At 46.3% G+C, this 16,324-nt stretch overlaps 1 protein-coding gene across 1 annotated transcript; it reads left to right on the top strand.

The window, feature by feature from the left end:
- Positions 1-3,625: 3,625 nt before the first annotated feature.
- On the top strand, positions 3,626-4,600 carry LOC130829165 (olfactory receptor 51D1). The gene has a single exon (XM_057695409.1). The coding sequence runs from the start codon at positions 3,626-3,628 to the stop codon at positions 4,598-4,600; it is 975 nt and encodes a 324-aa protein (XP_057551392.1).
- The last annotated feature ends 11,724 nt before the right edge of the window (positions 4,601-16,324 follow it).

Genomic DNA, 16,324 nt, shown 5'->3' with positions numbered 1-16,324 from the left:
CAATTATACTCCAATAAAGATAAAAAAAAAAAGTAAAGTGACTCCATCAAGTTACGGCCCAGGAAAGATCTTCCTAAGGAAGGATGTTTAAACAGATATCTGAAAGCTAAGAATTAATAAAAACAGGGGTAGGATGAATATTTTTACCATGGGGAAAAACTTATTGAAGGCTGAAGGGTATGAGAAAACATGGCACAGTGTAGCAGAGGGATAATTTCAGTGTGTCTGGGACTTGGCATGCAAAAAGGGAGGTAGAATGGTTGAAGATGGGATGGAAATGTGCTCTGAGAGGGCACATGAAGGCATTATGGAGTGTGAACTTCAACTTTTCATTCTAAAGTCAATGAGAAGACGCTATGAACTGATTTGTGTTTGGAAGATCCACACTGTGGCCAGTGAATTGGTAGGAAAGATCTTCAATGAGCCTGACCAGTGAACAAGTTATTCTCATGGTTTAGGCAAGAGATTATCTTGGTTAGGAGGCAAAGGAAATGGAGAAAAGTAATCTGATTCACAAGATATCCAGGATGTAAATTAAAGAGAAATTGGTGACCGATTGGATGTGATCAGAGAGAGGCAGAAGGCAGAGATGAAGGATTCTTAAGTTCCTGGCTGGGGCAATAGAGTCAATTCTGTGACAAGGAACAGAAAACACGGACTGGGGGCATAGACTGGGGATCAGAGATAATGAACTTAGCTGGAGGCATTGAGTTTGCGGTGCCTGAGGAATGTTTAAATAGTGATGTCCAATAGACATTACCATGTCTGGAGTTCAGGATATTGGTTTGGTCTGTTTGAGTGATGCTGTGGGAGCCATTAAGATTTCTCATGGTCACTATATAGAGGCAGAAGGACAGAGGGTCTACCTGGGTCACAGCCTTGAAGAACTCCACTAGGAAAATGAGAAATAAAGGACAGGGAGCCTCCCTACTAACTCCATCTTTTTGACATTTACTTGTCTTTAATCTCTTTAAGCTTTAAAATACAATTTTTTTTTTAAAAAACTCTCCTTAGAGCTATCAGTGCTTCATGTATTGCCCATTACATCCTTCTCTTCACGTGCAAACTTCTCAAAATAGTGATCTACATCCACTTTCTCCATTTCTTGTCAACTCACTCACTCCTCACTCTGCTGCATTCAAGATTCCGTTCCTACCAACCCACCTCAACAGTTCTTCCCAAGGTAACCAGTGACCTTTTATTTTCAGTCCTCATACTGCTTGATCTCTCAGCAGCCATCAGCACTGCTGTCCACTCCTCTGCCCCAATGTATTTTCTTCCTTTAAGGCTGTTGTGACACTATCTCAACTACATTTCCTCCTATTTCATTGGCTCTTCCAGTTGTTTTGAGCAAAGATAATAAACACAGTCATTCACTGGAGAATTGCTAGTACCTCATTTTATTTTTCACATCAGACAGAGGCTAAGGATGGCAAGTGGTTGAGCCCAGATTTGGACATAAGTCTGTTTCCTGATAGAGCCCCACATTTAAACAACCATTCTACACTGTCTCATTGTGGGGGCGGACAGGAAAGCTATTATTAGCAGCCCGAGGGATAAAGAGTTGGCTTATTAGGGAGAGGAGTGTGAGCTAAGGGGCAGTCGTAGTGCAGTGGCAGGAGCTCAGATTCAAGGTTTAAGTTAGATCTTTGGTTCATCAACCTCTCAGTCAGCGCCCAAGTAGCCACGAGGCTGCAATTCGCCTACATTACCGTTAGGGGCAGCATCAAGAAGCGAGGGGCAGTGCCTGAGCACAGCGCAGGACCCCCTTGCACAGTGCGTTCTGGGAGTGAGAGGGAGTATTCACTTCTGTGTGCTTTTAAGTGCGCGCCCACGCCACCATTCCAGTGGGTGCTTTCTTCCAGGGCAGGTCATCCCTCGCCTCCACTGCACTCCCCTTCCCTCTAGTCTCCTGAGGTGGCCTTAGGATAATAACAGAGTGCAGCCCCCGGGGTAGGAGTCGGGGTTCAGCTTTCCTTGGACGCCTGAGCGGAGCGGTGGTCCCGGGGAGCCTGGTGTAGTTCTCTGCGCATCATCCCTCACGCTCCCTAGGGCCCCCAGAGACGCTATATAAGGGCAGCCGCCTGGGGCGGAGGCATTGTTGGAGAGTGTGTCAGGCTTCCCCAGCATGGGAAGGGGAGGGGAGGGGAGGGGAGCCTTGCCGGAGCCCTGGGAAGTTCGCGGAGACTGGGGCAGGGAGGGCGCATTGCCTGAGAAAGGCTGGCCTTTCCGTAGACAGCCAGGTTCCTTGGAGGTGTCTGCCAGCGCGCACTCTTCCTGATTACTGCGTCTGGATCCCAGAGCTGGTTGAGTGACCTTCCCAAAGAGGAATTTCTTCAAACCACTGTGAGGCTCATTCCAAACTTTGTCTATCCTCGTGCCAGGAAGGACCCCTCCCCCCGCCCCGTTCCAGCTGCCCACCCTTCATTGAAAAAACAAGGCAAGGGGGATTAGTTTACCGGGGGAAAGTGTGTGTGTGTGTTTCTGTGTATGTGTGTTTCTGCGTGTGTGTGTGTGGTGGTGGCGGCAGCGACTGGTAATGAGAAGCTGGGCTGGAAAGCTAAGTGGGAGCCACACTGGGAAGGGCTTTGAATGCAGACTGTGGAATTCCACTTTGACCTTGAAGGCTATGGGAGTCACCTGTAACTTGCTAAACAAGAGCCCCACAAGTCCAGTTTTGCCCTTTAGATGGCAGCCATGTGGAAGGTGAATTGAAGTATCTGGGTTTGGAAGCAGGGAGGTGAGTTAGGAAGTTCTTTTCATAATCAGAGCGAAGCGAATGATACGATGAGGTTGGCAGGGAGGGACAATGTGTTAAATAAAAGGAAAGGCACAATAGATTACTTGGAGAAACAAAATCACAGTGGAGGAGAAAGAGCAGAGAAATCCAGATGGGACTAGCTTCCCTGAGCAGGATGACTTGGTGACCCATTGGTACCATTCAGAGGAGTCCTATTTGGGACAAGGTGAGTGTGAGGCCCTTAGGCTACCTAAGTAGAAATATGAAGAGGCTGCAGGTTATATGGGTTTGGATCTCAGGACAGAGGCTTAGAACAGAGTGGTCTGTGTAAAGAAAGGAAGTTGAGCTTGGGATGTTCTGTGCTCACCAGGTAGGTGGTAGTATACCACATAGCACTGGCGGCAACACAGACTGATTTTCTTTTCATGTCTCAGTTATCTGGTTTCCATGTCACACCCCAGCCAAGCACAACCTGGCACTGACTCTCATGTGGGCCTTGAGAAATCCCAATGAAAGACTATATTCTTTGTTGGAGGCTGGAAATGATAGTCTTTCTTCACTCCTATCTCCCCACCTCCCAGAATACCAGAACAGCTTTTTCCCAAATTTCTCTGATTTAAAAAAAAAAAATCACATGGAGAGAAAGGATTTATTGTTTTTTAACCAGATTTCTGGACCCCTCCCCTGAAAATCTGATTCTCTGAGCCTGGACTAGGACCTGGAGAGACAGTGTTTTCAATAACTGCTTCAGAATTACCAGCAGTATTTAGTCTTTGTTTGCTGCCCTCACTGTTTCAGCGTCCTTTCCTCATAAGTCCTTTCTCTCCTCTGGACCATGACTGAGTGATGTTTCTCCTCTTCCCTTTCATAGACCCTGGACTTGGGATGCAGAAACCTCGATTCTTGTGTCCTGCCATGGCCATGCCAAATGGAACTCTGGTCCACCCAGCATACTTCCTGCTGGTGGGCATCCCTGGCCTGGGACCTAATGTCCACTTTTGGCTGGCTTTTCCACTGTGCTGTATGTATGCCTTGGCCACCCTGGGCAACCTGGCCATTGTCCTCATCATCCGTGTGGAAAGGCGCCTGCACGAGCCCATGTACCTCTTCCTGGCGATGCTTTCCACCATTGACCTGGTCCTCTCCTCTGTCACCATGCCCAAGATGGCCAGCCTCTTCCTGACAGGCATCCAGGAGATCGAGTTCAACATCTGTCTGGCCCAAATGTTCCTTATCCATGCTCTGTCAGCCATGGAGTCAGCTGTCCTGCTGGCCATGGCGTTTGACCGCTTTGTGGCCATCTGCTACCCATTGCAGCATGCTTCTGTGCTCACAGGGCCTATGGTCGCCAAGATTGGACTAGCTGCCCTGACCAGAGGGTTTGTATTCTTCTTCCCCCTGCCCTTCATCCTAAAGCGGTTGTCATACTGCCGAACACACACTGTCACACACTCCTTCTGTCTGCACCAAGATATTATGAAGCTGTCCTGTACTGACACCACGGTCAGTGTGGTGTACGGGCTCTTCATCATCCTCTCGGTCATGGGCGTCGACTCCCTCTTCATCAGCTTCTCCTACATCCTCATCCTGAGGGCTGTGATGGAGCTGTCCACTCGGGGGGCAGCACTCAAGGCTTTCAACACCTGCATCTCCCATCTCTGTGCTGTGCTGGTCTTCTATGTGCCCCTTATCGGGCTCTCAGTGGTGCACAGGCTGGGTGGCCCCACCTCCCTGCTCCATGTGACTATGGCTAACATCTATCTACTACTACCACCCGTGGTTAACCCTATAGTCTATGGAGCCAAAACCAAGGAGATTCGTTCACGGGTCCTCCATGTATTCTCACAAGATGGTAGGTAAGCAGGATAACCTCCTCAGTGTGCTCTGTCTCTGCCAAAGATGGCAGGATTCAGGTCCTGTTGAATATCTTGGTGATTGGAACATCGAGCGCACTGGGATGCCTGCTCCCAGTTATCTAAATAGACCTTGGATTTCTGTCTCCAGGAATGTGTCAATACAGAAGGACTGATGAGAGTTTGGACAGGACATGCTGGAGAACGATCACCCTAGTCTCTCTGCTATGGTGGCCTTGCCATACTCCTCTCTCCCAACTAGAAAATACACACAATATTGACATGAGAAGGCTGTGAATGACATACCTCATGGTTCATTCCAGTCTTGACATGTGATTTTAATTATTTTGCTTCCATGTGTCCATGTCAGTGAATCTGTGTTAGCTATAAATCTTCTTTCTTGGACCCCAAAGTGGTTACCCAGTCATTTTTTAGGGGTCGATGAAGGTATTTGGGTGATAGTGATTGGAGGGAGGGGAGGGAGATGGTAGCAAGCGAAGAGACAGCTCACACGAGATGTTGCGGGTCTGTATGCATGTGAGCACATTTATGTGGAACCTGCCAATGTCATCTACGTGGTTCTATTGGAGACTGTTTTTCCTTAAGGGCGCTGTTTATCCTGGTTGTGGCTGTGAGTGTGTGTGTTTATGTGACCATGTTTGATTTTTAGTGTGTGCGTATGAGTACACAAAATATGTACCAGTTGTGTTTTGGTCTGTGTAGTAGTTGTGTCCTGGTGTGTATACATTTCATAAATAATGTCTCTTATTGTACATTTTTTATGTTTATGTGGCCTCTGTTAGTTGGTATGTGACATGCATCTACGTGAGAATGATGGACAATATTTTTATGTGTATCTGATGAGAATGCTGCCTCTTTTTCCCTTCATATTTGTAATATGTTAATGTAGAATGTAAAATGTTACATATTTGTAACAGCGTGGAATATATAATATACATGAGTGTGTGGAATGTGTAGTGTTGGGATGGCTGTGCCTTTTGGCATGTGTGGTGTTTATCTTTGGGCATATGTGTGTTGTGCATAGTATTTGTGATATGAAATCTTTTTGCGTCATATGTATCTCTTTAGTCATATGTAGGTGGCATATAATGTCCAGAAGGATATGTGAAGAAAAGGATGTGTGTACGGGGGTGTGTGTGTGCATGCGCATTGTTTGTGATTATTGTGTTTTAGGGAGTATTTCCTTTGTTCACTGGGTGTGGATTATATGGCATAAGGGTGGGTATGACGTCTGTGTTCTAGGGCACTGATTGAAGAATGTGTGTATATATCGGGGTGGAGGTAGGAAATTGAAGTAATTTCCAGATTTGGGAGCCGTGACTCAAAGAGGCCCAGTATCTTGGCTTCGGCTCAGTGTGGCATTATGTTTCAGTCTCTGGGAGTGATAGGAAAGCACAGTGGCTATCTTCTCAATAGGCAGGACACACCTTCTTCATCTTGACCACAAAGATTTCAGGTGCTCCTGTGACTTTTCCCCATCTTTCCTCCCCCCTTTCTGGAGGTATTGACTTCCCTAAATTTCTGGCCTTCAATAGCAAATCACATATCTTCCTCTCTGTCTTCTCTTTCTTGCTAATCTATCAAACATGTTTCAGTGTCCTTGATTGTAGGGAGTTTCTCCTAATCCTTTTGGAGAATCAGTGAACAAGGATGGGGCTTGCGAGTGAAGGAGACCAAGATGAGACATTGCGAAGACTCTGGAACCCCCTCAAGGGTCTCTCCCTCCAGATGGACTCACTTAATTTCCAGCTGTTGTAATTTGTTAGGTCAAAAACATTCACATTGCTGAATTATAGGTAGAAAACAATGTATGCTCATTTGAGGCAGAGGAAAGAATATTGAAGTAGGACTTATAAGGTTAAAATCCTGGAAATATCATAAAGTGGCTTACTGTATAACTTCTCTGGATCTCATTTCCTCTTCTGTATAATGAGAAACTACAGTGGCAGTGATGCTGTACAGCTTAAACCCTATGAACGTCCTTTTGTCCTCTGTAAACTTAAAAGTGTTGTAAACATGCAAGAAATGACCATGTTCCTGGTTGTCTCATTGTACAACTTTAGGAAACACTGTCCACACCGTGGTCCATGTGAATGGTGCTCCCATATTGTGCAGTCCATCACCAGTTTGGCCACATGTGGCTGTCTTGACTTATTGTTATGAAAGCAACTCTTTATCTCTTAATAAATCGTTTTCACAAAGCTTCAGACAAGTTGACATTTATTTTTCTGTGCTGGTGTCTGATTTACAAATGATGTTCAAATTTACAAATGACATTCAGAGAAAGCACAACCTTGCCAAGAAATTCCTTTAGACATGGTAGATAACTGTACTGGGAAAAGAGACATTGTGGAGTTGGAATTAGATGCAATAGAGGTTAAGATCAATAGCTTTAACATTTGGGCAAGTTACTTAGCCTACTGCACCTCAGTAATTTTGGAAACTGTAAGTGCTGTAAAAAGGAAATATACTGTATCTCCCATTGGGTTGTTGTGGGGATTAAGTAGGATAATAGGTGTGAAAACACACGGAAAATAGAAAGTGATAAATACACATTGGTGGCAATGGTTTTAAATAATAAAAGTGATAAAATGAGATATGTTTATTCCATTATAGGAAATTTGCAAAATACAACAGACTTCACCTTTCATAATGACCTGCTGTGCCAAGGCCAGAAGCTAGTCCCTTATTCAGATTGCAGTATCACTGGCTTTAGATTAACTCATGGCCTTCTTTCTCAGGAGGTCTTGGGAAATCTCGGAGTTCTCTAGAATCTCTTTACTTGGATGACTGGTGGTGACTGGGGTAATCGTTGCTTATTGGAAACGGTGGCTACTTGCCAGACTAGATTAAAGGCTTCCCTTAGGCTCACACAGAATCTGTGTTTCCCTCTGTTATAAACCTTAAAGCTTTATACTCCAGCTGGATGTTTATCCCTCTGTCATAGAGCTCAAATAGCTTTATGATAGCTGTCTATTTATTTTCCATCACGGAACTGAAATATCCATATATGTGGTTGTCTGTCTCCCTTGAGGACAAGGACTAGGTTTCTTTATCTCTGGGGCCTGACATACAATGTGCTCAACGGCTATTTGGCTGGGACCCTTCAGAGAGAAGGAGAGGCTGAGTGGGCTCTGTTTTACTTAAGATAAACAAATTCACTTATCCCTCCCCAGTCTCCCCCTCCCCACCCCTATCCACTCTCATCTCTTGTTCCTGTCTCTATAAATTATAGTCCCTAGTTCGACCTGTGCTATTTTATAAAGTCAACAAAGTACTCCGCCCCCGCCATTACTGACCAGTTATGCTCTAAAACCAACATTATGCTATAGATAATATTTGGTTAATCACTCCCCACTGTGGAGGCAGGATCCTTCTGTATTCTCTACTCAGTGCCCTGTGAATCTTGAAGTTTTCCAGTCTGGCAGGTAGGAACAGTCACTCTCCTTGGCCCTATGTGAACACTGGGTGATGGTGCTACCTCTAATCTTCCCAGGTTGCTCTGACCCAGCTTTAGGTAGCTTGTTCACGTGCATGTGGGCTCACTCCTCAGCTGGAATCTTGGGGAGGACCTTGTACATGTCTCTGGAGTTCTCTCTTTGTGTAGATCTCTCACCTTTAATAACTGGTCTTCTAATTTTAGCTAGCTGGAGCCTCCTGGATTCTCAGCTCCATGTCCTTAACTTAAGGTATCCTCTGGACTCTACCTGGGTTCTCCCTTCTCTGGGCTGCAGCAGGGGTCCTCTCTCAAGGCAGTAAGTTGGGGAAACCCCAGGTTCACCTCATTTTTTTCTCATGCCTCAGGGCTCATCATCCTTCATTACCTGATATCCATGATCTTGCAAACTATTTTTTATGTATATTGTCCACTTTAGGTTCCTTCAGGTGGATGTTACTTCCTGTTATTCTGTCTTGGCCAGAAGTTGAAGTCCCAGGGGTATCTTTTTTTAAGTCTTCACACCGTCTAAGTCTATGGGAAGTTAAAGAAGGCAGCAGAGATAGCTCCAGGGTGGTGGCAGTGAGTATCAGGATGCAAGTTTACAGGTACCTGGAGGTCCTATAATCGCTAGTTTTGATGTGGTCTGAGTTGGAATGGCCTGATTTGACACTGTCTAGTTTTTCATAGCTTAAATCGGCACGTCCTGTGTTGTGAATTTAAAACTTGTGGTTGTGAAACTGTTGAGTAACACATAAGGAGAAACCAACTAAAATTTCCTTTGCTTTATTAATAGACTTTAAAAAAACTTATTTAAATATGTGAGGTATTCTATTTGACGATCAAACTGTTCTCTTACTCTCTAAAATGTTCTCTCGCTATTTTTGCCCTTAAGAGAGAAACCAGATGGCATTAGTCTTATATGGTTGTAGTTGGAGGTAGGGGAGGGTTAAGGAAATCACATCCTCCTTCCTCAACAAGAAGTTCAGGAACTCAAGCCCAGGGAGTGGAAGGCAGAGGCATGGTCCCCAGGGAATCCCTGTTATGAGTTAGGTAGAGACAGGCCCCAGAGCCTGGGGGACAAAGAAGATGCAGACCTAGAGCTTTGGGGAAAGGCAGATGGGTCCATTGGGATCCAGGCCCAGCAAGGACTCAAACAGGCACCACCAATGGAAAGAAGGTGGAGGCCCGGGAAAGCTGCAGGAAGGCGATGGATTGGCACTAAACCATGGGATCTCCCTGAAAGCATATCCTGCTTTTCCTCTGGCTGAGTTTGATAAGTCTGGTAAGAAACTTGGAGAAAGCTCCTCCTATAGGCCATGGCCACACACATGCGTTTCTTCTAGCCTTTCCTTACCCATTCACGCTGTCTAACTTCACATGGGAGCTGGCAGAAATATCCCAGCCGGCACAGGACCATCTGGGGAGGACCCCAGGGACCCCTCTACCCACGGCTCCTCCTTCGCCATACCCCAGGCACACCTTCCCAGGACACAGAAGCCAAGACGGACATCAGTCTCACTGCTGGCTCCTCGGGGTACCTGCTGCCAGACCCCTCCCATGAGGGAGAAGCCAAAGGAGGGAGGAGGTATGACAGAATACGTAAGCCTGACTAGGGAGGCCCAAAGGAGGGGGCGGAGACAGAGAGGGCTGCACTGCAGCCTGCCAGACCGTTTCTGGCAGAGTCCTGGAGAAAAGAGCACACGTTCTTCAGTGCAACTGAGGTGAGCGCGGGAGAGGGGGTGAGTCCAGGGGTGTGGGTTTCTTACAGCCAGGGGTTCCTCATTAGACCTGCTGAGTGAATGAGAAACCGGGCCGGGAAGAACCAGAAGTACAGGGGTAGGGTCGGGGATGGGAAGGAGGCCCCTGACTCACAGGACAGACAGACTTAGCAATTTCTACGTTCGGGTGGTGAAGGGAAGCATGGGTGGTGGTGGATGCTTCCTTTGCAGTTTTCCAGAAATTTTCTAGTGATCATTTTACTGGGGTGCCCATCTAGATCCTGGCTTAAATGGAGGTGATGGGGGCAGAGAACAGAGGGGGCTGGGACTGGGCTAGAGCTGAATTGGGGTTTGGCGTGGGAACACGACCAGTCCCATCAGGTTGTTGGTGTGGTTGAAGCTCAGTTTCTGAGCAGGGGTCAGACGATAGCTCTGTTTGGGGTGTGGGCTCTGAACAGGGTCCAGGCTCATATTGTACTTTGCACGAGGAGTCAGGCTGTGGCTGAGATTGGAACCTAGAAATCCTCCTGGGGCTCTGACCCTGACCCAGTCTGTGTCTAGTCTTCAGCGCATTTAAGAAGTGGATTTTGTGTCCACACTTTGACTTCCCCGGACTTGCACTCGTTTAACCTCTCACTCCCCTCCTCCCTCTGAACTTTTGCAGCTTTTCAAACAGGGAGTGCTCTCTTTCTCTCTGGGTCTTTGCGTTTGCCAGAATGCACTTTCAGAAACAAATTAGATCAGGTCTATTGCTTAAATTCCCCCACTCAGAATGAAATCAAAGCTCCTTGCCATGTCCTGCAAGCCCCTACGTGATCTGGCCCCTGCCCTCCTCTCTGACCTCATCTTCTACAACTCTCCTGTGCTCTTGATACTCCGGCCATCTTGACCTTCTTCCTTCTGTGAACTCCCAAAGCAGGAGAACTTTTTCTCTTGCTTCTTCTGCCTGCAACACTGTTTGCCTTGATCTTAGAATGGTTTGCGTTTTCTCATCACCCAGCTCTCAGCTCACATATCACCACCTCGGAGAGGCCTTCACTGACCCCCACCCCTCTCTCAAATATGGGTGCCCTGCTCTCGTCCTTTTCTGTCCCATTACTCCGTCTTATCTTCAGTGCACTTATCTTTATCTGAATTGTTCTTGCTTATTTGTTTACCTTCTGTTATGGCTCTCCTAGTGCTTGAGCTCCGTAAGAGCAGTGATCTTTTCTGTTTTATCTCCAGTTTGGGGCACACAGTAGGCATTCAATGCTTTTTGTTGTCAGACTGAATGCTGATGTCCCCATGTCCCCAACCCTGCTGGGTTAACTGTGGCTGGCCCTGCAAGTCTTGGTTCAGATGTCACCTCCTCAAGGAAGCCCTCTGAGCCTGACAACTTGGTGAGCTGTTGTCTGCCTTGTTCCCGAGGCTCTTGCACTTAGCCCTGCCCTAGCATTTATCACAACATGTTATGATAGCTGCATATTTGTCTCAATGTCTCCCCACCACTGGAAGGCTGAACCATGACTTGTTTACTTTGTATTTCAGTATCTCCAGCACTTGGCACAGAATTGGGCCTAGTAATTAGGTCCATAATTGTCACACACACACAAAAAACATCAGTTTATCAACCAAAGTCCCAGATTGGGCTTTTTCATTGCATGTAGGCAACAGAGAAGCTCTGAAGGGCCCCAATAACTAGGTCAAACTTTGAAGGTGTGTGGGAATCTTATTGATTCTGGTCCTACTTGGGAAGTGGAGGGGCAGGGCACTGGACCCCTGGGGCCCTGCCTGGGGGTGATTTTGGAGGCCCAGGCTGACTTGAGTGGAGAGAGTGGGAATGGGAGCCTCACTCTGCTTTTTGTGAGTTAAAAAATGCAGTCTCTCATCTTTCCAATCTTCTTGTGGATATTCTAGAAAGAAGGGCCAAGGCCCTGTGCGCGTTCATCTGCGTTATCAAATCCATGCAAAGTATGAGGGAGAGACGATGCAGATGATTCGGGGTGGGTGTGAATCTGGGGCCAGCACCCTCATGGAGTGGTAAGGGAAGGGCTTCCTCTCCATGAACTGAGCGATGAGCTCCAGTCATCCTGGCAGCCACGGCACCACCCTCGAGGTCTGCCTTCCCTCTCTGGGCCTGGGAGTAAGAGCTGGAGGCTCCCAGGTATTCCCGGGCATCCCTCCAAGGCCATTTTCTTCCAGATGTTCCTACAGAAGCTGACAGGGGCACCAGAGACCCCCCGCCCCACCCCACTGTTCTAGGCAAGGAACCTTCTGTGTGTTTAGCCCAGGCAACGGCAGTGACCACAAATCCCCTCTTCCATTCCCTCCTGGTTCCCCCTCCCCGCTGAACGCAAGCAGGGAGAGCTGGGCAGGTGTCCTGTGTCCTAGAGAGGCCCTCTGGACTCAAGGGTTTTCACATTTTGGATTCCTTGGAGATTAACATTGAAATAGTCCTTAAGAAGCACTGGTTCATTCAAAAGGAGACTGGGAAAGGGGCAGGGCAGTAGCTTGGCCTGTTGGAAAGCAGAGGGATTTGATGCCAAGAGCTCTAACCAACCCTCGACATCCTTATCTGTCAAACGGGACTAATGACACCTGCCTAACAGGCTGATGAGAGGCCTGTGTGGTATGAGAAGAAAGTACTCAATAAAGGGTAAAACTTTTTCCTTTCTACGGTGGGCCCTGCGCAAGTCACAGCCAGAGGAGTTGGGGCTGAAAGGGGAGGGCAGCCAAGTACCCGTCCAGGAGGGCCCTCTTTACCACCCCCTTGGTTTCCCTTCCAAGGGTCTAGCCGAGCCAGGTGTCCTGCTTACCAAGCCCTTCTTCTACTCTGCCTCTAGGGCAGATTTTATTAGCTTTCAGAAGGTACAATACATGTAAAGGCCGTTAAAGGTGAAAATGTACAGGCGTCGGAATTGAACAGTCTAGGTCAAATATCTGTTTTACCAGTCAACTGTTAAACCCTGGGAATATTGTTTAACTTCTTTGGGCCTCAGTTTTCTCACCTGTAATGTAGAAATGATACATAGAAGTCCTATTATGCAGAATTGTTCCTGGGTTAGATAATCTTTATACAGTGTCTGGCATTTTGTAGGCATTCAGTGATTTCTGTTATAATCATGAAAACAACAGAAGCAAGGCGGGCAGGGACTTCGTTGTTCTTTTAGGTCTGTATCCCTGACTGCTTCTCCATGCGTCTCTGAGATGGAGGTCATTCAGAGAGCGCTGGGGAAGAATCTGAGGACAGGCTGGTCCAGGGGCTGAGCTGGCACTGGGGGACAGGGTCCTGGAGGCCAGGGGGAAGGAATGGGGAGGATTGAAGGCCTCAGTGTAGATTTCTACTCTGTCTCACTGGAGGCTCCTGATCCCCCATCCTCAAGAAAGGACTAAGATATCAATCTTCACAGTTCTCCAAGAAACATTCCTGAGACTTGCTAAAATAGTGTGACTTTTCAGAGAAAACCTCAAGCAGAGGGCTATTCCCTGGGGGTTAAGGCAGTGCTGGCTTTCTAAAAAAGAAGAAGACCCCTTTGTTTATTTTTCCTTATGTTTTGTTTTCAAAGTAGAGTGATTTAGCTCCAATTTCTTTCAGAGCTTCCAAATGTTGTCTGTGTGCGAGATGGTTTTAATTGCTAACAGCTGCCCAGACTGGCAGTCAGCTGGCAGGACTGTGGAAAATTGGGATGCCTCAGGGCTGGACAGTCTGAAGGGTGATGCTCGGGTCCTCCGGTTGGCTCCCCTCTCGTTCCTTCATTTCTCTTCTGCTGCCACCTTCTGAGGTCCAGCCTGATTTCACCTACAGTGACAGCTGCCCACTTCATGCTGTCAAGGCACCTCCCTTCCAGGCGAGCTGAATCCTCCTCTCTCTGATTTCTGGTATCTCCATCTTGGTGCTTAATCTTTGCCATTGTGAGAGATTGACTGCTAGTCAGTATGTGTGTGTGTGTGAGAGTGTACTTGAGGCGAAGTGATAATTAAGGTGACAAATGGGGGGGGATAAAAAGTTTTTGAAAACTTCATTTTCAGAGACTTTGTCCCCCATTTTTATGGAAACATGAAAAGAAGTGCTTTGTACACGGGGATGCTGTTTTATGATGTCTTTTGATATTCCTGATCTCATTACTTTTGCAGCAGCACGATGAAGTTATTATTGTCCTCTGGCATTTACTTAGACCCAAGACTCACATTTCTACTCCCAGGGCTCTGCTCAACATCACTTTACCCTCCTAGGTAATAGGGTTCAATGTGCCAACCCATGATTCTTTCCCAATATGTTTCCTAAGGCAGCACATCTTTATGCTGGGAATTGCCCAGCTTTACAGTGTCTGTCCATGTGAAATCTCTGGATGGTATTGACATCTGACCCTCTGGAGCACCAGAGCCTTTTCGCTAATGTCTCCAGGGCAGGGATCCTCGGTCACCCCCTCTCTCAGGCACAGACTGTGCTGCATGTCCACTTTGCATTTACTTAGAGCTAAGGCTTTGCACTTGCTCTGTTTTCTACATACCCATTCTCATGCCCTCTGGCTTTCTGGGTAAGAAAGTTCTTATCTGTTTGACCCTAAAGATGCTTGTTCTGAACTTATGACCACCCTGCCCTGACCTTCCAAACAGTCTTTATTTCTTCTCAAAATTTTCTGTAGTTCAGACACCTGGCAATCTATCTTACCCTCTTGGCTGTGCTACTCTCGTTAGACACTTGTTGAGGAATCCTTCTTTTGATAAAACTCCTTTTTATTTTCAACAAACATTAACTAAACACTAATTAATAAATAAGATAGGGTCCCTGCTGTTAAGGAATTCATAATTTAGTGGGAAACAAACATAGCAATAACTCTAGTTCAGGATGGTAAATGCATAAAAAGAGCCCCAAACAAAGTTCCTTGGGAGAACAGAGCAGGAAACATTTAATTATACCTGAGGGAAAAAGGCTTAGGAAAAGTGCATAGGAGAGAGACAGTAAGTCAGGATGTGAAAGATAAGATTTTGCCCAATGGGAAGTTAAGGAGGGACATCTGGGAGGATTGTGACAACGGGAAGGGAAGTAAAAAAGACAGACACAGAGGCATGGGAGCAATGCTGCATTTATGGAATGGCATATATTCCAATGTGTGTGGAGCATAGGGGCCATGGTGAGGAGTGCTGAGAGAGAAACTAGGGCTGGATGCTGAAAGGCAGAGCTTTTGCCCCACCCTAGTAGTTTTGTCTTTATTCTAGAATTAATTTGGAGCTTTGAAAGGTATTTTTTAAAGAATAAATGGTGGCCTGATTTCATTTGGGTAGAACATTATTGGGATTGTGCTGACAACAAAGATAACACTAGGGGCATGGCCATGAGAATCAGAGTATTTAGCTCATGTGTCTGTTGAGGCCACCATAATAGAAAAAAGGAAGCACTACGGGAAAACAGTTAACAAAAAACATATACATTGTTGCACATTTACTACCTTCCAGGCATTGTATTAAAAGCTTTACACTCATCGTCTCATTTAATCCTCACATTGACTTCTTTTAGGCAGTGACTATTGTCTTCATTTTAACAATAAAGAAACCGAGGCTTAAAAAGCGTAAATGATTTGCCCCAGATCACACAGCTAACAGAGTTGTTGACTGGGATTTGAATCCAGGATCAATTTCAGGGCTCATACTCTTAACGGCTATGCAACACTGCCTCTGGGAGACTGAGCTTCAGACGTGGAGAGTTTGATGTGCTTGAGAGACAATTAGGTGGACTCTTTTAGTGACCAGAATTATGAATCTGGATCAAAGAAGATAATTTAGGCCTTCCCAAGTAGATTTGGGAATCAATAGTTTGTATATAACAAATGGGTTTACTGAAGGTGATGAGATGGTCCGGGGAGAGTGTATAGACAGAGAAGAGATCTGAGGATAAAATTCTGAGAGATTAACACTTAAAAGTATGCTTAAGGGTCAAGTGGAGGACACTGAAGATCTAGAAAGAACCAAGAACTGGTGATCAGAGAGAGATGAGGAGACGTAGAAGGAGCAAGGAGAAGTTTTAAGAAGGAGGGAACTGATCAGTGTCATACACTACAGAGAGGTCTGCACGGAAGATTTAAGTGACATTGAAGACTTTGGCCTCTTAGCCTGAAGTTCTTGGTTAAGCATGGCTCCTTCTATCTTCTGCCTCCAGTTGTTTGAATTCAACTCGGTCACTCTCTGTTCTAAAACTCACGCTCCTAGCATCTTCCCCTTTGTGTCTGGTCTGAGGGAAGCACTGAGTGATAGCTTAAAGGTGGAATAAGGACCATCAACACATCCTGAGCCCGGTGAATGGTGTAAGCCCCTCCTGATGCTGGCCACGAGCTCTTCTCTGTGTTCAGCTCTTATCTGGTAGCCTGTGCAGAAGCCTCTACCCCAGTTGTCAAGGGTCAGATCTTAAGAACGTAACCCTTCTTTTCTCTTACCAAGATAAAATGATCTTAAATATACCCTAGCAATAAATGTCACTATTTTGATAATGGGAATGGGAAGAGGAGACAGCTACTTATATCCATCACTTTAAAGCCAGATTCGGGGATACTAGAACTCTGGTATAGGATTGATTTTT

The sequence above is a fragment of the Hippopotamus amphibius genome, chromosome 9 (genome assembly GCF_030028045.1).
Source record: "Hippopotamus amphibius kiboko isolate mHipAmp2 chromosome 9, mHipAmp2.hap2, whole genome shotgun sequence".
NCBI classification, from domain to species: domain Eukaryota; kingdom Metazoa; phylum Chordata; class Mammalia; order Artiodactyla; family Hippopotamidae; genus Hippopotamus; species Hippopotamus amphibius.
This window is presented reverse-complemented; position numbering and strand designations above follow the sequence as displayed.